The sequence below is a fragment of the Lonchura striata genome, chromosome 1A (assembly GCF_050655825.1).
Source record: "Lonchura striata isolate lonStrDom1 chromosome 1A, ASM5065582v1, whole genome shotgun sequence".
NCBI lineage: Eukaryota > Metazoa > Chordata > Aves > Passeriformes > Estrildidae > Lonchura > Lonchura striata.
The window spans coordinates 14026589-14053978 of NC_140741.1; the positions used below are offsets into that span (position 1 = coordinate 14026589).

General features: G+C 40.6%; 1 protein-coding gene across 1 annotated transcript in view; it reads right to left on the reverse strand.

Moving 5' to 3' along the window:
* The window catches only part of LOC110472978 (potassium voltage-gated channel subfamily KQT member 1-like), a 189503-nt gene that overhangs the window by 153010 nt on the left and 9103 nt on the right, over nucleotides 1–27390 (reverse strand). The window contains exon 4 of the mRNA XM_085569109.1: nucleotides 25165–25226. Within this exon, the coding sequence (XP_085425235.1) occupies nucleotides 25165–25226 (62 nt within the window). The remainder of the gene's footprint in view (nucleotides 1–25164; nucleotides 25227–27390) is intronic.

Sequence of the window (27390 nt, forward strand, 5' to 3'; positions counted from 1 at the left end):
GCTTGTATTTTTTCTGGCACAGCCCTCTGTCATAATCCCATTGCATACTTTCAAATGTATTTTTAAATTGCTCAGCTTCTGTCAACAGATTAATTCAGGGCTGTGTTATTAAAAAGGTGAATGAAAAATCCACTTTGACTGACACACCTACACTGAAGGATCACTAAATCACCTCTTTCCACAGGAAAATAAAATTAGAAATCACAGATATCAAAAAAAGGAAGATAGTCCCTGTATTCAGCTCCAGTGTGCCAGGATGATGACAAATATAATTCAAGACTGATTTCTACTGAAAAGGTACCAACCAAAAAAAAAGTTAGATGTATTTACCCTGCCTGACTTTGCATGAGTAAATATTCCTGCATCCAATGTAAGGGCTATATTTAGAAATGTATCCTACCAGGAAACTAAGTAGGCTTTAGGAAAATCAAAACAGTCCAGGGCTTGACTCTGAGGCAGATGAAGTCAACAGAGACCCCACCCAGACCCAGAAAGTGCAAATCCCCCCTCCCAGGCTGCCCAGGGAGAGCAGGGCTGCTGGAGCCATGGGAAGCCACACCAATTACTGAAAAAGAAACAGCACTATTGAAAATATGTTATACAAGCAGTGGTAAACCTCAGTGGCCTGGGTTTGAGACAACAGAAAATCCCTTTGACGAGTAGTAAACACACTAAAAATAGGGCTTGGTTCTTTTTAAAGTCAGCCTAAAATAAATCTCTCTGCTTTTTCTATCCTGTTCTGCTGTTTCACATGAAGGTGCCAGCAGTTGTTTGCCAGCAGTATTAATGAGTAAGGTCTTATTCCACAGCCTGTGCTGGAGCATAATGCAAGCACAGATCACAGGACTATTAAGCAAGGACCACATCTCAAGAGCAAAATTCCAGCCCATGAGGAGTGGTTTTACTTCACAGTGAGTTTTTAATGTACCAAATATATTTGGAAACAGAAAAATACTGACTTCAATGTCCTGAGCAACCAAGAGAGAAAGGATAAGGAATAATCAGACTGTAGTGTTGCAGCTTGTCCAGGCCATATTCTGAACCATTTCCACCTGGTTAAAGACTGAGCTCCCCTCCAGGCCTCAGGTGCCAGTGGGAGAACATCATCCTCAACTGATAAGAAAGTGTATCTCTTTCTACACCAGGCAGAGGGATTGGATGGATCCCCTCTCCTTTGTGCTTGAGCCAGTGGAGAGAACCAAGTACTTCCAGAGAAAGGAGCACCTGTGTCAGACCTGTGCGCTAGTATGAATTATATAGGAAAAAATATTTTCTTCTAAATTTCCAATACAGGGAGTTAGCTCAGACTTAAATTTATATCTTATAAACTAGATCCTGGGCTGGCTTGCTCCAGTAGGCAGTACTATCTGTGCAATCACCATAATTTATTTTATCACCCATGTTTCTTAGGTGCTCAGAGTATGTATAACACCAACACCTGTCCTGTAGTGATTGTGGATGGCACTGCCCTGGCTCTTCTGGGGGTGGATGTAGAAATATAAATTCTGTAGTTCTAGTAAGAATTTAATTTTGACTTCCACAACAAGTGATTCTATGATCATAATCTTCTCATTTAATAACTGAATATCTCCAAAAAAGTAGTAGATGGGGGGGATAAAAAAGTCTTTGAACATCTGGCACAATAATTTCCTTTTTACTATTCTCCTTGTGAGTAAATTTAAAATAGAAATACACTGTTCATATGAGCTTCTTTTTAAACATAGGCAATTATGATGCAGGTTATGAAACAGGATGGGTATTTAGTAACCTGTTTCTTATCTTGCAATGTGCAATCATACATTTGGAATATAGGGCAGAATTACCATAAAAGCCAAGAATGGGGCTCTGAGCAACCTGATCTAGTTGAAGATGTCCCTGCTCATTGCTGGATAGATCTTTAAATATTGCTCCCAAGTCAAACCATGCCGCGACTCTATCAAGTACAGCATCAGAATTTTGGGAACCTGGCTCTATTATCATAACCAAATCTATTGTTCTCTTGAGGGTAAAATATTTTGTCTGATCCTTGCAGAACTCATGGTCTGGATGAGTTGAGCTCCTTGTTCACCCCAAACTGTTTTTCACTGCCGTTTTTCAGATGGGGATGTTGAGGGACTTGTCTGTAGAAGAAAAAGTGAGGGACAGAAGCAGTGGAGGCATAAGCTGGACCGACTCCTGCTGCCAGCTTTCTGAAGAACCAGTGGAGTGGAACTTTTGCCATGTGTTTTTCCTTATAAAGAAATAAGGAAGGGCCCATGCTGAGATATCTGGAGATATCTTTGGTAGAGCAACATACTAGCCCTAAAATAGTTTCAGTGTTCCTCCTCATCTAGCAATTACTGAAGCACAAACATATAATCATGGGAAATGCTATAATTAACCATAAATCTCTGCTTCCAATCAAAAGGGCTCTGAGCTTTCGTTTCAGCCTGAAATACTGGAACAAGAGCACAACTATTAGGGAATCTACATGTGAATAAATTCCTGTCAGTGTGCTGGTATCGCTTTCTTTGGTCTAACACACAAATTTGTACCTGTATGGTTAGCCAAAAACTGTACATTATTGACCATCATCAGCACTAACTCAAAGGATCTGGCAATGTTCCATCTTGGAACTAAAGAGCTGATACTGTGCCCTTACTTCAAGAAACATCACAACTATGCCTGAAATTACTGCTCCTGTCAACTACACATACAAGAACTTGAGACGAAACAGAATTTTCTTACAGCTTTTTACTTTTTTATCCATTAAAATGTCCTGGGTTTGTGAGAAACTGAATATTCCCAAACACAAGGATATGAGTCTGATGTGAGCCTAAGCCTGATGTTGCACAGCATTTCACAACTCTGTTTCCCGTGAGTATCTACTGAGGTTGCTTTAAAGCCCCACTTCATCATAGCCTATGAACAATTAAATATTTTGAGGAAACAGAGCAGTAACAGTATTGCTTTTTGCTCCCCATTTTAACACAGGAGGAATGCTGATTGTAGCACAACTCCTCTTTCACCATCACTAAAGTGGAAAGCCTTGAAAAGCCTTAGGCTGAAATTGGGCTGGTTTTAAAGTACCTAAAGTACCTAGGGATGTTTTATGGCATCATGGACAAGCAGTTTTACGGCATCATGGACAAGGTCCTGGGGGGAACTGTTGGGGCTGGAAAACAGGAGTGCAAAAAGAGGTGGAGGGAGAGAAACTGGAGCATGATGAACTGACTGTCATGATCAGCAAGTGTGAGGAGCCTGCCAGTGGTGTATTCTTCCCACACTAAGTGTGCTAAAATCCAGTAGAGATGACAGGGAAAAGGGCAAATGTCTGAACTTCCAGAAGTACCCAGGTAAGGCATACACTGCTTGTACATCAGGCAGAGAACTGACTGCATTGAAAGGGGAGGGATGGCTACAACATATTTTTCTAAAGCCTATCAAAATATCTCTCCAATACTATTTAAAATACAGGGATTCTACTGCCAAAAACCCCAAGCACAATAAAAACAAATACAGATTGCCTGCTGATAGCACATGCTGTTCTGGAGCATCAGGCTCAGAAAAACCTACTGCACTGAACTCATCTGGAGAGAACACCAGTAATTCCAGGGACTGAGACTTCCAGGGGGTCACATATAAGATTCTGCTGGTTTATGCCAGGACTCCTCAGTTTCTGTGTTTTTCAGAGGGGGGTGAGTTTTGCTGAGCAAGGCATTTTGGAAAGACATGAGAAAACACTGGGCAATTTTAACTCTCTGTTAACAAAAATTTTTTGGTAACTGAATGAACTTATTTGTTGATTTGCTTTAACTGTGTCAGAATGTGTATTGGAAAGGAGTTACAAAGGGATTTCTGAGAGAAGTTCTTTCAAGCTGAAGTACTCTGTGAACACTGGAGATTGAACTGCTTGATAAAGATAATAAAAGAGTTTAGCAGAGTGAGTTCAACTTCAGGTTTCTGTACCTGTCAACCCTTCCTGCCATTCCTCTTTCTGGAGGAGGAGAAATCCATAGCTAGAGAGGACTCTGGAACTGCCTGGACTTCAATTTTAGACACAGAAATCTTAGATATTCACTGTGACCTCAGGAGAGCTGGTTGTTTTCTGAACAGAACTCTTCCAGATACCACATCCCTCAGATCTCTCAAGCCACACACACTGATTCTTCAGAGAAACCTAAAGTATCACTGATGTGCAACCTGGTTAATGATTTTGTTCAAATGGCTGAAAGGGAGTTATCTTTTTGAGCAGGGTATTGTCCTCCTTGTCCTGCCATGCAAAAAGCCCAAGCCAGCAATGTATTTTTAATACATTTACTACAACCAAGGGTTGTTTGGATTATGCTGGCCTGGTTCTCCTTTAGGAAGCTCCTTCAGCTACACACAAACTCAGCTGAAGCTCCGGCACCCGTCAACACATTTTTACACCCACTCTTCTGTTGTTCAGAGACAGCTCTCACTTGCAGAGTGTAAATTCAGTGTACCTTGTCTTTGGCAGGCTTATCCTGAGCTTAAGAGAATTTTTAGTCTTGTGGCATTTAAGAGGTTTTGTCTTTTCTTGTGGTGCACTTTTTTGCACAGGAAAACAGGGTTTAGCATCTGGGATGGATAAAAAGATGTTTCACAGAGAGGTGAAAGTATTGTTAGTGAACAGTTATAAGGGATGAGCTGGCCACAGCAGAAATTTCTTTCTAAATCCATCATGTAGTGATTAGAATGAGGCTCTGAGGCATGGCTAGGCATGGGGCATATGTCTGGTTTTGAGAAAATAATAAATAATGTCTTCTAGCTACTCACAGAACATCTAATTCTGCAAACCTCTACCACTTGGTAGTCTATGTAACACTGACTTCCACAAATATGAGTATGCTTATATGGGGAAATAAAAATAACCTTAACCTGCCTTTGATTTTATTTCTTGTTTAATTTCATTGCATAACTCCTTCTGTCTGTAAAAGCATACCCGAAATTATTTAAATGGGATATTAATAATCTGATTTTTTTTTTAAAGATCATTAAATTGTGCTAAATTTGCACAAAAGTCTGCTTCTCAGAACAACAGGATTCAGTCTCAGTGCTGTGCCCTAAGCAAGACAGAGACCCATGTTACAGAAACAAACTCACCAATTACCGAGGCACAGGAACTGAAAGCAGACTCATGTAAAATGTCAAAATATTTCTCAAAATTGGGCATATGCAAATTAAAAAAAAAAAAGGCAATTAAAGCAGTATACACTTGCTGAATGAATCAGAAAATTAAATAGAAATGGAACCTGGCTTCCTACGGAAAGTGTATACTCTATATCTGTATATATTTATAGCTACAAATGTAGAATATATATTTAGCAAAACTGAGTCTTACCAGAAGAAAGTGCTGACAGTCATCTCGACTTGAGATGTCTATTAAAAACTCAGAGAGAGAAAGAAAGCACTGTTCTGATGAAGGACTGAGCAGAACAGTTCTAAACTGCTTTGCCATGCTGTCCCTGAGGTTAAGATCTTGGCATTACAGGTATTTATAGAGTTGGTTTACTATCTTGAAAAATGTTACTCTTCTCTGGGTGACTAAAAGTATTTTTAACTTAAACCAGCAACATGGACAGACAATTAAAAAAAAAACAACCTCTATGAAAGGTGAGTGTCAAATTTAAATCCAGTCATCTGAGAGGTACCTCAAAGTCAGAGCCACCTTCTCCACTTCTGGATAAACACAACAGCACTTCCAAGTAAGTTCTCTAGCACTGGGACTTCTGACAATTTGCAGTGAAACCCTGAACCTCTGCTTGCAGGAGCTCAGCCCCATCAGCTCTGATCTCAGCCAGGTGAGAGCCTGGCTCCAGGCCCACCTGGGTTCCTACAATTGCAAACTGCACTGTATTAGCTATTTCTCTGAAGCATATCAAAATAGCTGGAAATGGGATTCAGCAGTTTTAAATATCTGTAATATTTCAGGCTGATAACATCTACCACACACACAAGTTATAACACCTACTCATCCCAGAATCTCACTCTTTTGATTACATCACTGAAATATAAAGAATTAGCTCTATGTTAATGGGCTAAACAGTAATTTTGCAAATATACCTATCTCCCTACAACCTTTGAAAACACAAAAGTTACTTTCCAGGAGCTGTTGTACTCAGTACTCAGTTAAACTTCAAGCTGCTTCCTTCAGCAAGGGTCAGTAATAGTCAAAATGTTTGCATACAAGGTTATAATTTTCCCTAAGCTTTGGAGTTTGCCTTTGGCAAGTGCAAGGATTTTTTCCCCGCTATGTATAAGTGACACTTCTGAAAAATTCAGGTCAAACAGATTTGTTACTATGATCAAAGTGGAATCTGTCAATTTTGATAGCTTTACTGAGCAGAATGCAGCTTGCTGCAAGCAGGGGGTTTTATGAGGGAAGTAAAAATCTCACAAATTGTGTCTTTATGCAGCCTATAAAGGAAAAAGTCCAAACGAAAATACTTCACTGATATTAAACACACATATGAAGTATTATGCTGCTTGTTGCATGCCCTGAAGTTCAGAGAAAAGATTAAAAAGTCAACAGCTGGAAAGGACCCTGCCTTCCTGCAAGGGTCTCCAGCCTACATAAACTCAGGAAAGGGAAAGGGGCTAAGGTGGTGTTGCAATAAAACATGGAAGATACATCTGGAAGGCAATTCTGCTGTTTGCAGCAGTCTTTTGTGCTCCCTGCCTGCCCCCTCCTTGGAGAGCAAACAACACAGGTGCAGCACAACGGCTGGCTCAGCTGTGGCCCCTCCAGGAGCTGGGGAGTCATTTGGGAATGAGGAACAGAGTTTTCAATTTTCAGTGGAAAACACCAGCAGAGCTGCCAGGAATCATCACAGAGGCTTCTCATGGTGCACACTCAGTTACACTGAGACCTGTCCCTGGATATTAGGGATGCAGAGGAGCCCAGATTTTTGCACAGAGAAGCCACCCTAAAGCTTTACCACTGAAGCTTGTGAGAACCCCAGCCTTGCTCTGGGGTCCCATGTGGTGGTGAAATTTCTCCTCCAACTTGTGATTCCAAAGAAAAACCGCGCAGGCTCTTGCTGTTCGGTCTCAAGGCAGTTTATTGTTAGTTATCTAAAAGATTGTCTTCTCGGGCTGTGGCTGTTTGGTCAGCGGCCTGGGCAGAGGCACACACACACCCTGACATCCTCTCTGTCTGCTGTCTTCTTCTTCTCTCCCCCCACCCAGGGCTGCTGCTATCTTTTATATGATATATTACGTATTACATGTTTATAGTTTTCCCCCAATACCTACTACCTATATTACAAAGTGCTTTTCTACTCTAAACCAATCTGTGAGTGCCAACATCACCAAGAACATGGAGGCAAGGAAAAAGAAGGAGGAAGAACAGGATCAGCCCACTTTCCTCCATCTTAGAACTTCTGACCCCCATGTACAAAGTAAAAACCTCCCTGTACAAGTGTTAAAACCCCCTTGTACAATAATTAAAAAAATTTCCCCTCTGTTTTGTAACTACTTTTACTATACTATCTAACCTTTTGTGACTGCTTTTTCCACCTCCAAAGTTGGTAACTCATTCCATGGCTCAAACTCAAAATCACAGCTGTTTCCAGATGCCTGCCCGGGTCTAAAATGCTTCTGACCAAGGCCTGGAACCTCAAAAAATGTCTGAGAGACATTTTGAGTTCCAGCAGAAGCTGTTCCAGTGTTGATGCTTTGGAGATATTTCCCCTCTTCCTGTACTCTTTCCCAGAGCTGGAAGATCAAAAAGTACAGTAAGTTTGCAGAGAATGTTTGTGCAAATTCCCTCAAAGTGACCCACACACATTATAATGCCACATTACTAAATACTGGAAGCTTGGGGTTTTTTTTGTTTTGGTTTGGTTTTTGTTTGTTTGTTTGTTTGTTTTGTTTTGTTTTATCTGTATAAGCCTGGCTAAAAACAGATTTGCCTTTTTATTGTCTTTTAATTCAGACACTTGCTATGACACAACAGGGAAAATTCCTATTTTGCTTTTCAATGCCATCCTTGATATGCACTGGGGATCAAGAGGAATGCTCAGAACAAGTGTGTTGTGAAAGGAAGTGAATGAAAACACTACTCAGAGATTGATATTTTCCAAGAGAAAAAATAAATTTAAAAAAAAGGAAAATTAGACAAAAAATCTCCTACACAGGCAACTAAAAAGACAAGCTCATGATATTCTGAGGCAGAAACCATGAATGGAGGGGAAACCCATTCAGAAACAAGAAATCCAAGTCAGAAGAGCTGAGCTGAGCTCTGCTCTGCACCAAGTCTATTTAAATGACAAAATCATGTGCAGGCCAAAGTCTGCAGGAGAGTACACCTGCGCTGCCATAAACTTGTAAATGCAGAGAATTTCCTGCTTTGCTGTCAGCAAAAGAGCACACAGGAGGCTTTTTTCCCTTCTTCCAAGTCTTATGTGGGATTTGATTGAGGTACAAAATTTTCCAGGCTCTTTACACCAGAAGTCTTTGACCAAGTGCCTGCTAACTCCCTTAGTATAAAATTATTCCCCTTCCTATAGATATTTGAATTTGTTGAGGTTTTTCCCTGCCTGTTCCCAGAGCTTCTGGAGATTGCCTGTCATCTGGGAGAGACTGGCATGGATTCTGTCAGGAGAGGTATTAAGCATCCCTAGAACTGCAAAGATTGTAATTTTTAAACAGGTCTGTGTTCAAGAATCTCTTGAGGTTTTCAAAGCAATATTATTTTTCTTTCCATACTGGATGATTGCAATAGAAATATAATGTTCCCACATATGCACAAATAAAATCATCAGCTTTGTACCTCTCCCTGAGCTTGAATAAAATGGCACATTTATGGGAAGCACATGAAAGAAAATTTTAGCACTTATTCTTGATGTGAATTCAGTAGTTTAATGAAGAGGTTTTTGCTGAGCTGTCAAAAAGCCCCCAACAAAACACAACCCCACCACGAAAACCAAGACTTCCCCCCTTCTGGTCCGTGTCTGTCGCTATAGGACACATGAAAGCACAACACGAGCCACTTGCTATTTGCAAGGTAATGAAGAAAGTTTATTATCTGACTTCAACTTTTATACTTTCCCAAAGGTGACATTGGATTGGAGAGTGAATGGGCTACCTCTCCAAAGACATTGGATAAACCACTAGTACATTAAGTTTCTCCACCCCCATAAAAGAATGTAAACAATATGTTGTTTACAGAAATTGTGTGGGAAAGTTCTCTAAAAGAATGTAAACTCAGAAGGTTTTAGAAAATCTTAAGAATCAAAGTGACACGTGTCTTCATATCACTATTAAAAATCCATTCAAACCCCAGCCTTTTTAACCAAAGAGAAAGATGAATAATAATGGTAAATCTAAACCTACCCCAAACCATCAAAAAATAAACAAATACAATGTCACCACCACGCTCATAAGGTTTACCCCAAAAGGGGAAAGTGGCAGAAGGAATTGAGTTACTACTACTGATGTGACAGACAGCCTGCTCAAGCACTATTTCAGCTGCATGCAGCTCTGAAAGAGAAAAAAGAGGGAACGAAAGAGAAAAAAGGAGGGAATAGTATTCTAAATAAGATGTCAAATAATTCACATTAATCAAACCCTGTAATATCTTCACACAGAAACATGCTGTCTGACAAAAAGGCCCTTTTAAGCAAGTAAAAACATAGGGAAAAATATCAAAATATCTGCTGCATATTTTTTTCCAGTTTATTTTTCCCCTTTTCTTTTCTGCACTAACAATTTTTAAGAGGCCAAATATATTCCAAGTGAAATGTCACCATTCTTACAGGCTTAAATAAACTATTTATTAGGAGTAGACTAAGTACTCTGGAGAAATTTATTGCCCTGGAGATAATATTTATAATTGACCTATGAAATATTATAACATTGTAGCAGCAGCAGCATTGCTGTTTGCCTGTGAGGATCCAGTTCCAGTCAGCACAAGTGCATTTAGAGGGGGAAATATTTCTGCAGTGCAGCATGCAGGCAGCACTTGGGAGAAGATGAAAAGCCCATGAGCACAATCTTTTCTTTGACACTGGCAATAAATAAATATAGAAGCAATAAATAAATAAATCATTCCATTCCAACAGCCCTTTTACAGTGCCCATCAATTGAGTGTGTGCTGCTTGTCCAAGAGAGGCTGAAATGAAACAGGGAGCTGAGATCCTCAGCCACAGCCCCACGAGGCTCCCCGAGGGGAACACAGGTCCCCATTGAACCAGGAACACATGGGCTGCTCTTTACGGGGCTTTTTCAGACCAAAACACCACAACAGAAAGCCAGCAATTAGGTATTCCAAACAGAACTGCTATTTTGAAACTTCATTAATGCCTTGGGAGGGGGAGAGGGTGGAGAGGGTTGAGAAGTTAAATGCATGTGTGCACACAAAGGTGTAAAATTCAGACTATTTAAATGCTAATAAATACTGTAGTTGAGCACTCATTCCCCCCAGTAATAGAGAAGCCAAAATCTATTTGGCTTTGCACTACAAAGCCAAATAAATTGGTGATATTTGTCCTCCAACACAGGACAGATAAGAAAAAAAAGAGAGAAAAAAGCTTTTAATTCTAAAACTGGATATTACTTCCTCGGGCGAAGATGGCAGTGGAGGGAAACATGAACCAGGGTTAGGTTTCTTGAGTATTTTCAGTTCAAGTCTTACTTATTTGTTGTTTTTGTTTTTTTAGTAAACAAGTCAACACACAAACAACACAAGATTTTTTTCCTCCCAGTATCAGGTATATCACAGGGAAAAGTCAATAAAATCTGCAGATATCAAAAACCAGATTCTCTTTGTTTTCACTGAGGAAACAGTTAGGAGAACTAGTGGCACAAACACAAATGTCTCCTTGGGATTTAAACACAGAAGTCCTGATTTGGAAGACCAACAGATGTCATGAAGAACACAACATCTACCTAAAACATTGCAAGACCGACACAATGATTCAAAAAGCCTCCAAAACCCAGCATTTTGGTGCTCTATCATAGGCTGTCACACTGATGCAGTAGACTTCAGTGCATGGGTTTAAGTTTACTTAGTGTCCTTAATGGTTCACTCGGATTTGTTTTTCCTAACTGACCCCTAGTTCTTTGCACACTAAATCTGAATGTGCTCAAGGCAGAAGGCCCTGCTGAGATGTGGTCAGGAGCAGGTCCTAACAATGCACAAGGCACAGGGCATGTCACGATTTTCATCTTGACAAGAACATTGAGCCTGAACTCATCTAGGGAGTGGTCCTGGACAAGAACCTCCACTAACTTGACCCAGGTTTCCTGTCGATAACTGAATAAGGTGTCCTTTTTTGCCTAGTTTGCAAAACAAGCAGGGCATTACCTACTGCTGATCCTTAACTTCTGCTTCCCAGAAAGATTTCTCACACTGCACAGCCATCTGTTCTTCTGAGGGTGTTTGTCAGACTCATGGGACTGTATGGAGGTGGGTACAGAAGAGTGTTTATTTTTCCTCCCCAAAAGTAATGAGAATTCACAATAGTGCCTACAAAATTTCCTTGGGATTCTCCTTATGTGTCCACTTGTGCTGCAGCCCTGTGAGCATTTAGGATTTTCTCAGTGTAAGGTCCAGGTGACTTAACTACGATTTAGATGATGGGACATCCCTGTGAGCTGAGGAACATCCCAGCTGCAGAGGAGGTGTGTTATGAACCTGTGCACCATAGCATGGCAGGTTCCTGCAGCCCAGCTGTGTGCTGGGGGAATGGGAAGCAGACAGGACACAGAGAAGACCGCATGCACCACCCTGTCCTCACCTGCAGGATAGCATCATGGCTTTCTCCCAAGGCTTGCTGTCAAACACAGATCTCAGTAGCCCAGGGTTTAGAGATCAGACACAATCCAGTACCTGGAGCTCAAATCAACTCTAGAAATGATCAAGACTCAGGACAGGGGTGTGAACATGAGGCGAGGGTTCAAGAATCCATCTCTGTATATGTGGGACTGGAGAGACCTCTCTTTAGGCACCGCCAAGGGACAGTCAACAAAGCAGCAAAGATCTATTTGCTCTGGAAAACAACAGGCTAAATAAGTTTTGCTAAATAAATTTCAACAGATTAATGGTATTCTCTTCCCAGCTTTATCTTCAAGACATTATATTTTCCATTCTTCCTTCTTACTCTTCCCTCCTCCCCTGTTGGTGTTCCCTTGCTGCCTGGTCTTTGTGTAGGGGCTGAGTGCAGCTCAGAGCTCCATGTGTGCTGTGATAATGATGAAATGAGAATCAGAAACCAAGGCTGACACATTAAAAGGTGCAACACAAGATATATTCTGTTCCTTGCTGAATCCAACTTGGTCCACTCTGCCTGCTTATTCTAGTTAAATGCACGTGTCAACATATAAAAAGTTATTTCAGACTGCAGCATTTGGTTCCTCGAGCCAAGCCAAATGAACACAGGAATAGCAACAGTACACACGCCAAGGAAAATGATTTTTTTTTCCTCCTACTGTGACATTTTTGAAGGCAGCCAATTATACATTAAAAACATCATGAATGAGCAGTGTAATTTTGGAACCATAACTTAAAATGAAGTATTCCTTTAAGTATGAAATTAATATAATCATGACATTTTAACAGTTTTTCATGGTCCTGCATTCTCTTACAAGGACTCACTCTAGGTAAATATATATGCTATATAAAAGGACCACAATAATCTTTTCCCACTAGTAAAATTGCTACTCTTATGAGTGTTACATATATAGGAGTTTTTGCATACATAAACATAGTGTGGTCACTTGTGGGATCTATAGATTACATTGGGGGCATATTAAGGGAGTAATGAGTGTGCCAAATTTGTTGGCGTGTTTTATAGTGTCTAGATTTTTCTATCCTATGCTATTTTGTACATTTCCTGCCCTGATATAAATGACCTCATTAACAATAAATTCTAATAAGTATACAGAGGCTTTTTTTTAATTTCAAACCCTGAACTTTGCTGGCTACAGCTTATTTTTACTTTGTAACCTCCCTTTGTATGTATAGTCTTGGAGAAGGAGAAAGAGGAGGAAAAAAATAATGAAATGAAACAAAATTCTGCTCACAAAAGGGAGTTTTCTCCTGAATAACATAACCTGTACTCCAGTCTGAGCTATGGTCAGCCTGCTCAGCCAGCCAGTAAAATTAAGTAAATTCAGAGAAGATATTTTGGGGATTGAAATTTGCCTTCCAAATACAAGCAGTGGGTTTTGCCTTCCAAGCCAAAGAAGGAAATCACACAGCAGCATATGGAGTACTCTATTCCCCACATATTAAAGTTATGTTAGCTTTACAGCAGTTCCTGTCACAATTTAGTATCTTACCCCCCAAGCAGATATGTTTTACACAGGATCAGAAGTCTATTTTTGCAATCCTACCTCAGGGTAAAACTCATTGGGACTCCAGGATCTAACACCCTTGCAGTGATCCCTGCAGTAACAGTCCCTCTAGCTGGGGCTAGAAATAAATTTGTTCTGAACATCAGATATACTTTTTTGAGTTTTCTTTTGGAGTTTTTTTCCTTCTGGATAGTGAGTTCAGAATGTGCTACAGTAGGAGAGCTGAGAGTACCTAGCAAAGCTCACAACAATATTCAGTACTTCTAGAGAAATCTAAGTTCTTTGTAGACTCTAAAAAATGGAGTCTGGAATGCAAAAAATGTAAAGAGTAGCCATACAAAAAAAAAAAAAAAAAAAAAGGGATGTAGATGCAAAAACTACAGAATATCAGCCAGAGCTCTATATGTTTACTGCACACATAGTAAACACATCCAATACACCAAAAAAGTACTGCTAAGGCACAGCCATGCAAGGCTACAAGACCAGACTCCAGTGACACCCAAAGCAGATTCTGAGCTCAGGCTTCAAAACCCTCTAAGAAAATAGAATTTGTTTGCCATTTCCACATCCAGCAAGAATAACTTATTTTACCTCCACCCTTCTCCTCTGTCAAGCTACCATTTCCCAAGCTCCTGCTCCTGCCCTGGCCTCACCTCCCCCACACTGCACTGACGCTGCTACCCTGGGGCAGCTGCCCACTGATTTAATGATGAGGGTGAGTGGAGAGGTCAGAGCTAAGGGGGGCACAGAAATGTGTGTCCTGAGGGCACTGCTGTGGCCTTGCCTACCGAGCCCTTAATGTCTGAAGATGGATATCCCATTTACATGGCAATCACACTTATAAATATGGCTTTATGGTGAGCCTACTCTTTGGATATAGTCCTGCCCTTCATAAAATGATTTCTAACTGGCTTGTCCAGACTAATTTCAGGTATGTAAAGTGATGCTCGCAAAAGACTGCTGGACTTCAATTCCTGGGTACTCATCAAGGACAATCCTCTTTCTATGGCACTACAGAACTTTTTAATCAGAGTGGAGAAAACAGCTATTTCTCCTCTTTGGCTGCAAATCCTGAGGCAAACCGAGCACTCCAGGAAGGGAAAAATGCTCTCTTCATGGCACCCACTCAATCTTGGTATGAGTTCCAGGCTCAGCCTGCCACAGGCAAGACTTGCTGCTGGTGGCTTCAGAAACTCTGCAGATACCTACGGTGACAAGTTGTGCAAAGCTGCCCAGCCCTCAGAAGGCAGTAACAACGCTGACATTAATAGGCAGCTCGTGGTAAGGCTGAGGAGGATGGTGATGTGTTTTGAGCTGCTGTGAAAAAACGTGGACTTCTGCTGCCTCCTAGGGTATGTCCTGATGGCAGAGCTCAGGAGAGACCTGAACTCCTTCAAAACTTCTCCAGGGCAGGGGAGGTGCCAATGGGTTTATGAGGGCAGAGAGGCCAGGGTGGTCTAGTTCTGAGCATTGACTTGGCCTTTCAGCTGCTTTTTCTGCCTCCCCTGCACAGTATAAGAATATAAACCAGTGTCTGCAACAGCTACTTATGGTCAGTGCCTTAAAAACACTAACATTTTAAATACAGACTCTGTATTTCATGTTCATCCTCTTCCTTTTGGGAGTTTTGAGGCTTCAGCATTTCTGTTCTTCATGGGTATGTCCACAGCAAGGGTTAGAAGTAAGTAATTTTAAAAATTCTCACTGTTGAGGAACACCTCTGGTGCAGGTACTGGGCTCACAAACTGCAGATGGAAATGCAGGTTGAGATGCAGATTTAAATGCAGACTGAAGCACAGGCTGAGCTCTGGGTGGGAACCCAGGACAAGAGGATGAACTTTCGACCTTTGGGATGACAAAGGGCACAAAGGCAGGTGAAAGCCAGCCAGGTGAATGGACACTGAGTCACAGCAGCAGCTGGAAAAGTTCTTGCCCAACCTTTTGGGCAAGAAGGGAGATGAAAACAAGTGATGGCAGCGAGGTGGATGGACACAAGGATGGGGACAGGGGGCGAATACTTGGGAGGAAGAGTGGGATTGGCCATGGGGAGACTGTGATGGGATAAAATCCCAGGGGTTCCTTTGCTGGGGTCCCTCCTTGGAGGCAGCAGCTTGGGCTGTGTCTGTGTCACTGCCCCAGAAACAGGTGGCTTTATGGAATGAGACATATGGGGCTCTGCCGCCTCTGCCATGGCAAAGCTGGTGTGATGGGAGTGGGGTGTGTGGGGAGCCAGGCCAAGGAAGTCCCAGAAAGTCTCTGAGTGTGCCATTGCCAGAAAGTCTCAAGAGGGAATGGTGTGACTGGGGAGTTTCCTTAATGTCTCATAACTGCACAACTGCAAATGCAGCAGCCTTAATCAACACACAGGGTAGTAGACTTGTGATAATATTGCTGATAATCTCTGCAATCTCTGCTCCTGAAGAAGAAAGGCAGCTGTGTGAGCCAGACCCTGAATCCAGAGGGAGATCTGGTCAGACACTTAACCTGACTGGCAGCAACAGCCTAGCCCTGTACTATCCCACATTTCACATTACACTGTTTTGGCTCTATTCCACACTTGTAAAAGTTGCTTTATATGCCTTGCTGTTTCTTTCACCTCTTGGAAAACAGTCCTTTTTAGGTCAGTTATAATCTACTATTTTTGTTAGTGTTTTTCAGAAGAGAAAATGTGACTGAATTTTCAGTATTTCTAGTTGTCAGGTTTTGAAAACACGGAGGCCACGTGGGCCATTTAACTGTAGGTTGCAGGTTTTAGAAACAAATACAGACCTGCCAATTTGGTCCTTGATAATACCTCCTAAACCAGAGCAAGCAGGGGAGATCTTATCTCTATCTACAGCTACCTGACAGGAGGGGGCAGCTAGGGGGAGTTGGGCTCCCAGGGAACAAGGGACAGGACAAGAGGAAACAGCTCAAACTGTGCCAGGGGAGGTTCAGGTTGGACATCAGGGAAAATTTCTTCTTGGAAAGGGTGGTCAAACCTTGGAAGGAGCTGCCCAGGGAGGTGATGGAGTCCCCATCCCTGGAGGTCTCAGAAGGCCTGCATAGGGCACTCAGTGCTCTGGGCTGGGTAACAAGGTGGGGATCTGGCACAGGTTGGACTCAATGATTGTGGAAGTTTTTCCAAGCTAAATGGCTCTGTGATTCTGTGACAGCTTGTCAGCATATTTGTAGTGTTCATTTGTCCACCTGCAGCTTGTCCAGCATTCCTGAAGCAGTGTGCTAGACCCACAGTAGGGATGGTGGATGCTGCAGTGACTACACCACCTCCTGAGGTCCCCTGCAAGCTGAACTACCCTGTGCTCCCAAGGCACCTTATGGCATCACAGCCATAGAACTCAGAATGCTGCCTCTGGCCTGATGTGACAGCACACAGTTTATTTTACAGGCATTTTAGCCTGTAGAAAACACTCTCTCATAAAGAAGAAAAGCACAGTTCTTCAAATACAATGCCATGAACAAACCCCTGGGTAAAGTGCTCAGTGATTTAGTAATATTTAGTTGTATTCTGACACTGCATAAAAACGCAAAACTTGAGGATGGAGCCTGTATTAAACTAAGCACTGACCCCATATGACCAGAAGAGATCTCAGGTACTCTGCACCACCCCATGCTCAAACCCACTCCTTCTGGTCTCAAAGGACTGAAGTGCATAACAGACACATTGGCTAACATGTGCTTTATTCAAGCACCCCAGAATACCCAAACTTCTCAACAGGAAAAATATAATTTTACTTTATCTACACTATTTACTGGTAGGAAAAGTTATTATGATGTAGAAGTATGTATTACTGTCCTGCTCACATTTTTGTGCTCCATAAAATTCAGTGCTATGCATTGAAAAGGACAAGCTGATGGGGAAAAATGAGTTTTTCAGTTTTTCTCTCCCTCACATCATGAGCCTTTATATGAAGTCATATATATGAATTTTCTGTGGACTGAAAGTTCTCTTCCTTAGATGTAGCCAATACATCAGGGATTGTTGTCACATTACTGCAGTGACTTGGTGAGTTTTTTCTGGTTTTTATTTTTCTTTTCTTTTACAGAGTGCTATCATCCTGTAACTTGCCTTTCACAGTACTGTTTTTCATACTGATTCTTACATATAATCCATTGCAAACATCCAGAGACCAGTTATAGTAAATTAGGCTTGAATTCATCCATCACTCAGCTGCCATCAGTGGATGGATAGCTCAAGGAGTAAACAGATGCTTGCTCTGATTCAGCACCACAGCTCTTGCATGAAACAGAAATCCAACTCTTAGTCTCAGAACTATTTGAACAGTACAAATCTGTGGGTTTTTTTTCAGTGTACCTTCCTTGATCAAGAGGAATTAGAGGTCAATATTACATGGCATTCATATAGCATTAAAATTACCCTGTAAATTACTGATCTGAAAAATGTGGTAAGTAAAGTAGCTACAGTAATTCTGAGGTGAGAAATACTAGAGGAAAATAAATTTTTTTTCCTATAAAAAAAAAATTATCTGTGTTCTCTGTGAATTCTTCATGATGTTGGAACGTCTTCAATTCAGTCATAAAAATGAATTAGAAATAAACCTGTTCAACTGAAATGCTCAGAAAATCAAGAGTATTTCACCCCAATTCTCATTTTTCAGAAAGTCATTCTGAAGTGGAAAACTGGAAACACTTTCTTTCAGTGCATGATTTAAAACACATGAATGTGACACTTTCTCAAAAAAATGTTCCATTGGAAACAAATTGTCATTTTCAGATGAAGAAACATTCTGAACAAATATTCTCAACCTGTCTGTAGGAACGGCAGCACTTGCAGTGCACAGAGATAACCAACAGAGAACAGCTACAAAATATATTTTTGAATAAAGCTTTCTAAATTAAATTGTTTAAAATCGGCAATAATTGGAGGTTGCAGAAAGTATTCAAATGAATTATTTTTCCATCAGCATAAAACACTGCAACATTGCTCATAAGAAAAGGCAGTCTTAATGCATTTACACTTTTTTTTTTTTCCCCCAAGAAGATTGGTACAATACTCCAGTTTAACATTGCTAGTCAAAGGCATTTTGATTTGGGACCCAGGATCATGTAGAACATTATGTTTATTTAGAATAACCAATTAAAAATTTTAAAAAGCAGATGCAAAAGACTTAGAGATTATCTTAATTTTTGTTATTCTTTGGAAGTTCAGGTCAAAGTCAGGTCTTAATGGGAGGATCTGACTTTCTATTAAAAAAAAGGTAAAAATCTTGAAAATGCTCTAAAAACATTTATTTTCACCCAATAATAGTAAATAAATTACTTTATTGCATCATAAGCAGCAGAACCAGCAGAGCTGTGACTCCTCTCCATTTGTGGCTGGACTTCCTGGCGCCTGAGAAGAGCCACACTCACACTGCAGTCTGTTCTGGGAGCAGGGGGATTTCCAGAGTGTCTGTCCTCTACCCAGGCACTGATTTTCTCTAAAACTTACAGGAAATCACCATCTCCAAGCTCAGGACCCTTTTCCCTGTGTATGTTAAAGCCAGTTTTGACGCTGGGAAAGTTTTGGTGGAGAACAGGAAGGCACGGACAGGGCCCCTCATCTACAGCTGTCTCCATCAGCACTGCTATTTCAAGGACCTTTTCCCTGCAGGTTAAACAGCTGGCTGCATCAATATGGATTAGATTTTCAATGTTCTAACAGTTCTCTTCTGTGGTATTTCCCAGCAGCCCTAAGTCACTCTGGTGTTTTTCCCTCCCTTGGTGCTCACAGTTACTCCATGTGCTCTTCTCCAGGAGCACTTGCACTTCTTCTGCAAGTGACTCTGTTTTCTTACTGAAGGGAAGCTTTGAACCCAGCTGATTCCAGTTTCTCTGCCACATCTGGCTGTGAGACCCCTGCCATGCATGAACCAAGGTGTTCTGGGCAGTGCCGGAAGGGAGACTTTGCTCCCAGAAACAAAGTTTTGGCCAAGGGAGCAGAGAAACAACAAGACTGCACCAAGTGCCTAATCAGAGCAATCCTTGAGACTGCTGTAAATGAGATTGAACAGTTGGGGCTGGATCCCAGTCAGTGCAATCCCTGAGGAGCAGACACTGCCATCTGCACGCTCATTTATTGGGCTTTGGAAATATTTAACGTTTGATTTATGGTGGTGAATTGCAACCTGGCAAACATTCACTGTGCAAAACTCTGTTCCCTCACTCATTAAAAATCAGGGCCTGATCCATATGAAAGCTTCCTGATGAGTTCACTACGTTTTGGATTAGGCCTCTGGGTCCCAAGACTGGCAGATAACATCCCATTTCTGTCCAGTTTTCTTGCTCAAATTTAGAAAAAGCCAAGTGTTTTCCATCAATGTTTTTAAGTTTACTTTTGGGGGAATCCTCACAGTGGGTCAGGTTACTGTGATATAGAAAGGATGACCCAATCTGACATACAAATTTTCCAAAGGAACTCAGCCCGAGGCAGACATCTGACTCTGAGAATTTCAGCCCAGATGGCTGGAGTTTGGCAAAGATGGAAGGAACTGAAAATAGAGCTCTGTAATGGAAAGTGGTGTAGAACCTTAATAATAGGGGGGTGCTACCAAGTACCACATGTGATAAAGCTCCACAACAAAAAAAATAAGGGAAACATTGAGGGAGGATTCTTTTTGTTATGCCTCAGAATACATGATCTGTCTCTTCCTTACTTGAAACGGTATTAGAGTTAGCTCTTATTTTTGCCTGATCCTCCAGAAATTACCATCAAAACCAGGCAGCTCAAACCCAACCTTTCCCTCTCAACTGTACCAAACAAGGTATATCTGAGAAGCATAAGCCCATCCCAGACAGTCAGAAGAAGTCAGGACTACAATAGTTCGTCTCTGTACTGAGGAGTCAGGAGCAGACTAGAAACAGTTGTGTGGCTGAGATGTAAGCAGTTAAATTTTCATTACTTTGCAGATTAAAAACTCATCTTGATATTTCAGTTACAAGAATACAATTTCAGTTCTACAATACCCAGCATACCACAAAGATTCCCTTAGTCATAATAGGTGAAAAAAATTATTTCACTCAGATTAATTCTGAAATGTTTGAGTCCCTATTTCTGCTTTCACCTCATCTCTGCCAATTTGCTCTTGATGAGCAGGATGTGAACACAGGAGCTGGAATATTGTTAAAGCCATTTAAGAAATTTGCTGCCATTTACACCTGCATAAATCCTGAGTAATTTCACTGGCATAAATGGAAGCACAATTTGGCTTGAGGCATCAGGGCTTTAGTTTTTCCTTATTTTTGTTTTGTTTTAATTCAGCAACAGATTAAAAATAAAATTCTAATGACATCATGCTTATGGCACAGAGTCAATGGATTTATGCTGGACTGCTCCAGAATAAATGAGATAAGGATTTGACCTAAGAAAATCCAGACAACATCCATTTGCAAGCAGTTTGCTGAACAGTTTTCTGTTATGGAATGTCTCCATCTTTAAGGAACTGGGGGCAAACAACTCACAAACACCTTGGTGCCAAAACACAATTTTGGTAACAAAGGGTTTTGTTTCAGACATATTCTTGAAACCTCAAAAGTGTAGCATGCTCATATTGCAACTGACTCATCATGCACAAATTTTTGGCTTTTGTTTTTCTTTTTTGTTCCTTTTATTTTTTAAATGCATTTTAGTTATGCCCATCACCCAGTCAAAAATTAGGAGTTTAGAATGGAAATTCTTACCAGCTTTTCAAGCTGGTGGTGCTTCCAGGCACTGCCATGATAAATAATTTACTATTTAATGACTCCTGATGTAATCGCAGCAGGAATCAGATTCACCAACATCCATCTCTCCATTGTTACCACTCTTCTCTGAGCCCATCTTTTTAGCTTCCAACTCAAAAACGGGTGTTTAAATTGGTAAAGAGAGAGTTTACCACCACAATCCAACCTCTACATTTGTTTATGTTGGATGACATTTTTGTCCTGGCTTGCATTACGCAGATGGATAAAACTCAGAAGGGTTCTGCTTTATTGCCCTGTTTTCTCTTAGTGTTCCTGCATTTTTTAAATGCTACCAAATGGTTGCTTTTGGCTCTCAGTATTATCACATGTTGTCTCTAAGTATGGAAATAGTTATGGTAATATGGACGTAAATCATAACTGTAAATACCACATAAAAAAGACTGCCATATAATTATAAAAATACCTAATAGATTTCTTTTTCAAAGACAACACAGCTGTCCCTTCTAACCTTTCATTTGCAGATTCTTTTCTCTCCTGTTTTTATTTATAGGTTGCCATGCAGTTTGACATTTTGAAAAGAAAAGGAAAAGAAAGAATACCCATTTCATCATAAAGAAGCATTAGTTTACAATTTTGAAAAGAAACTAATGCCAGCTCTAGAACATCATTTTGGAACCAGTCTCCCTCTTAATATATTTCAAAAGGATCTGTCAATGGCTACATACCGCAATATAAAATTAGACTCTGCCATGGAACTGAAGGAGGGGTCGGCCAAATGGCACACATCACATGTTGGGAAGGAAGCCTCATTCTTTGTCCAAATATCTCAGGTTTATTTTGGGTTGTTTTTTTTTTCTTTTTTTCTTTTTTTCTTTTTTTTTTTTTTTGTGAAAAGAACCACACTAGATTATTACTTTGGTTACTAGGTTATTACACAACAAAATAAAAATTTTATGCCCTGCTCAAGGAAAACCAGGTTGAAAAGTGTTCCAGGCAAACTCACACTATGCAATGTGCCATGTCAGTGAGAGGAATGAAGCCATGAACATCATTGATGCCAAAAAGGGTTTGGATTTTTTTGCCTGAGAGCTACCACCATGTTTTTAGTCAGCTTTGCAATGCTTTCAGCCAAAAAAGAGTAGACTATTTTTTTCTGCTGGAGTTGCAAACTGGTTCTCACCTCTTCCCTGTTACTTCAAATTTCCAGAAGGAGCCTGTTTGGTAATAAAAGAGAGGCTGCATGCAGTGCTCTCATACCACATGAATGTAAGGCTGTTATCCTTGTGTCTTTGAAACAGTTTTGCCTCAAACCCTCTACCTATCACCAGAGACCTGCGCCTCTGTCTTTTGTTACAGCAAATGCTATGTTTGTACTGAAATAATAGAAAATCTCTCCAGGGAATGGAGTTCATCTTAACCATCAGAAATATGTGCTTCCTCTCCCTTACTTTGCAAAAAGAGTAATTATGGCTTTATGCAGAACAGCGCACAGGTCTCAATGGGTTTGTTACACTCTGATTCCCTTCAAGAGAGGCAGCTAAAACAAATGAACTGCAAAATGCTGGTGGGGAAGGTCAGTCAGGACCAGAGGTGTGCTCATTGCTTATTGATACAGATCATTTAGGCAGATAACATTCCCAAATCCACATTGCATTTTTATCAGTATGCACCAACTGGCCTTTGTCCAAAAATGTGTCCTTTTATCAGATGTGTCACTCTTTTGGGAGGCTGCCATCACTAGACTGGGTGACTGAATGTTAAAATAATTTCTCCAGGGGAGGAGATTGATCCCAAAGGTTTTCCAGTTCCAAGGGGGGGATCATTTTTCACCACTAGCTGGAGCCTGATGTCAGACATGCCCTTGCTTCATTTATTCTCCTCAGAGGTTGAACCTCAGCTTGTCCTCGATTCCAATATTGTTTCACATTTGGACACATAGTAAGTAGTTACTACAAAGTGAACTGTTAGAGCAGGAGAGCCCATGAGACATGGGAAAATAATTTAGGGAAGCAGTCTGACAGCAGGATGCAGTAGTTTCTATTGTCCCATTAAAACAAAGATAGCTGAGATAGCTGGGAAGCTTAACTTTGTATTCATTATGTAAACTTATGTATTTTAGCCTGATGTGCCAAAAAGATGCAAATACAAGAAGAACCTCAAACAAACCAACACAACAAATATTTGCCCTTCTTCGGCACCATGTCTACTTAACAGGGATATGAGACTGAAGCCTTGTACACATGAAAGAATGATAATTTGTACTAAAAGATCAAATGGCCTGGGTTCTCTCTGTGTCTGGCATTTATTTTACATTTGCAGTTTGGTCTGAGAACAAAAAGGAAGCTGCAATGATTGAGTCATCTTATAAAAACAACTTAACACATTTTTATTCTTTGCTACGTGTTTTCTCCACAACAATAAGTAAAGAGAGGGGGAAATCACCAGTACCCATGCAATATTTAAAGTTTAATTATTTACACAAAAGAGCAGCTTGGTCTTGCCCACTAATGGCTTGAGGTTGCACTGACTTTATTTAGACCATGCCTAAATTAAAGGCAGAACACAAGCAGGTATATGCAACAGAGATCAGTCACCACAGCATTTCCTGCATCTCCTGTAACATTCCTCTTCTTATACCAAGATGCCTCTGCAGCAGTCTAAGTCAGGCTTTGAAATAAAATTGATCAAAGCCACAGCATATTGTGCTAAAGCTGGACCAAGGCCAGACACACTAAAAACTTTCTCACCTCTCTTCTTCATAAATATGGAAAAGTCAGGAGACCATGAACTGCTGCTTCCAGAGGCATTTACAATACCAGCAGCATTTCTCACTCAAAGCACTCCATTATTACAGATACTTTTATTGCAACATTTCCAATCTGTATTGGGGGGTTTCTCTTTATATGCACATTCAAGAAATCTGAATGAAGCTGTGGTATGAATTTACAGACTATACGAAGACCAGAGAGCAATTTATCTCTTTCAAAGTGAGTAAGGCTATCTGAATGAAAGCCATTTTCACTTTGAACAGTTGTGGCTGCAGAAGGGATCAATCCACCTTAAAATTAGCTCAGATAATGTCTTTATCTGATAGGTTGATTCTCTGACACTGTGCAAGAAAGCTAAAAAACAAAGAAAATCTGTCCTTTGACAGTGCACTGTCATGTATGTCTGATGTTGTCCTAGTAATCATCACTAAAAATGTGATTTTTGATTGTATTAGTTTAATTTCAATTTCTGTGTTTTGGCAAGTTGCGCAGTTCTTAAGAATTATGAGAAATTTCTTTCCTCTTTCCTTCTCACCTCACTTCCCCAGAAAAAAGTGAAAAGAAAATTTGCATGACAAATTTGAGTGAGACAAGGATACAAACAGGCAGTGGATACACCAAATTCAAATGGACTTTTGTCTCAGCACCACCACACCCCCCCAGCAAAGCCACTGTGCAGCTCCTGCCCACACAAAGTACCCTGCTGGAGGGACATGAACTTTCAGAGGTAGGTAAGAGAGCTGACTAAAACACTGGTAGAGAAATAGAGTCTGAGTTTTGAGCAAACTTGTATTTTTGTTACCACTTGAGTGGAAAAAGCTCTGGATGTTGTTTGGGAGAGGTCTAAGACAATAGTCCTGGATCACTGAGCTTTGGACTTGGGCACACTGCTAAGTAACTCTAATTAATAGCAAATATGAACATATTCCTGGGGAGAAGACAGTGAGGGAGGGGCAGGAAATGTGCAAAGGTAACTGCACAGGGCAAAAAAATGCAGTAAAATGCAAGAATCTCAGGATTTGTAAATGAGATATCAACTGTTGCGGTTCACAAAGATTCCCGACACTAACATTTCCTGATTCTAACATTTAATTCACTAATTCTTGTGTGACAAATACCAGCCAGTTCACAGCACTTGTATACAAGGTGTGTGGTTTGATTTCAACGTGAAAGCAGCTCCTTTTCCAAACAAGAACCAGGACTGCATAGCAGGTAAATGGTTAATGCTGAACAACACACACATGAAACTTCATAACTTCATCAACTCCCTCACAGAAATCAGGATATTATTCATTATTATGGAGCCTGTAATTCTAAAGTAAATCATGCCAAGATACCATCTTACAGGTCTCTAGATCAGATATCATTGCACAAAAAAAAAAAAAGAAAAAGCAAGCTTTCATGCACTTACCTTATCCTCCAGCCAGATCAGTCTGTCTCCTATACTGTAGTATCCTTTGTCTACCCCTTTTTCTAAAGAAAGAAGAATAAAAATGGGACATTCATTAGGTGGAGAATAAATTCAAACTATGAATTATATCTATGGTATTCAAAGTAAAAAAAAAAAAAGGCTGGTAATAGTAGGGTAGAATAAAATACGTGAACATAACAAGAAAGAATGAAAAAAGGGAAAGAGAGTGGCTGAAGAGAAGGGGATTAATTTGTCAGACTGACAAGATTAAGTTAGTCTAAAGGGCATCTTGGACATGAAGGGATATAGATGGAGTCTGGATGGATTGGTTTCTTATTTAATTGTTTCAGTAGTTGGATGGAATGGGCAAGGTACCTGGGCCCATCTGCAATTTTGAATATTACTGGCCTGAGCAAGGTAAACTTGCTATCCATAAAGAAATCAGGATAGTTTTCAACTGGGGCTGCCTGTTTAGGAGGCAGCACATCCATGGCTTCAAGGGCTGGAGTGGCAGAAATCCATCCATCCATCCATCCATCCATCCATCCATCCATCCATCCATCCATCCATCCATCCATCCATCCATCATCTCCTCTTTACAAAGGAATGACACTGGGAAAAGCTCTTGCATCCTCATTTTCCCTCCTACTCTTTATGAGGCCTGCTTAGTAAAGCCCAGTTACACATTCCACTGCAAACGGTGGGACTGGGAGCTAGAAGTGAAAACTGTAGAAAATGGGGTCTATGCTTTCTGTTCACAGGATCTATTGCTAAGTAATGCCATAGTTTGAGGGTGTTATTGCACAGGGAATGAAGCAAAACCCACACATATTCTGAGCTGGGAGACTACATTAACAAGTTTAAACCCACAGCACGATACTGAAATAACTTACAAGCTGATGCCAATGGAAGGTGGATGTTTTTCTCTAATAAAGTATATTGCCAATACCTGGAGTAATTACTCCTGGATTTTTGCATGCATTGCTCCATTTTCATGAGTGATTAAGGCCTGGTTTTTAAAGCCAACTAAGTCAATTTTGCTGAGAGCATGAACAAGGCTGGATATGAAGGAAGGTAGGCTGAGATATGAATTTACATTGTGTCAGAGTTCACAGTGAGTGCCTGTGTGTGCTCATCACATTCCTGGATTTCTCAGGGAGTCATATTTGCTTTATCATTTATATTTGCTCCGGGATATGTTTAGTGATCTGTTCACAGCAAAGTTCACCTCAAGGTAACTTGTGCTGCACACACCACAACCCCAGAGGACAACAGGCAAAAGCAGTGCTGGAAAGAGCACTTTGTACTTTCCATCTCCTCCACATACCACCCAGAGCCTTTAAAAAGTCCTCTACCCTTGGCAGGTCTTTGCAGGCTTAGAAAAGAGAAGGGTTTCCCCAGAGAACCTTCAGGACCAAAAATAATCAGGAAAGAAAATGTGGGACAGACAAAAAGTGACACAGCTTGGCTCATATCTGTGTACTATTCATCATTCACAACCTCAGAAACTTCTTAAAATATAAGCATCTGAGGCTCATGTTTATCTCTGTGTTCCTCTCTGCCTAAAATGAAATAATTGGCTCTGATGTCTACTTTCTAGTTAGTAAATATGAAAACACATCTTTTACAGATCTTTTACATCTTTCAAAGTATATATCAGTAAAAACCCATGACTTTAAAGATTTCTAAATTGGGATGTGGTTTAAACAGTGGTGTGTTTAGGTCTAACCCCAGTAAGTGCTCTAAACCTGAAGAAATACTTCAAAAAGCTTTTTCATTTTCTAAATAATAATAACTTCCTCACCAGCTCTAATTCCATCCTTCATATAATCACCAAGACATCCCAAACCAAGTTAATAGTGTTTCCTATTTTAGCTATTCCTGAAAGCTGTGTGGAACAGGAAAGAAAATAGGGAGCAAATAAGCAGATAAGAAGCTGTATTGTAGCATGTGGCACTGCTCTAAGATGTGGAAAAACAGAAAAGGAAGGAATGATGCACATGGAGGGAGCTGTGTCTCATGCACCCCTGTTCTGTCACACAGGTTGTGAAAGTCATAAAATGCTGTGCTCCTCCTCCGTTTCTTATCAGCCTCCCAGGGGAACAGCATCCAGCCCTAATTTACAAGCATTTCCTTCTAATAGAGACCATTGTTAAGAGCAAATGTGGTGTGTGCACAATTCCCCAAACATGGGGCTAAGTTCAGATAAAGTTGCTCCAGTATGTG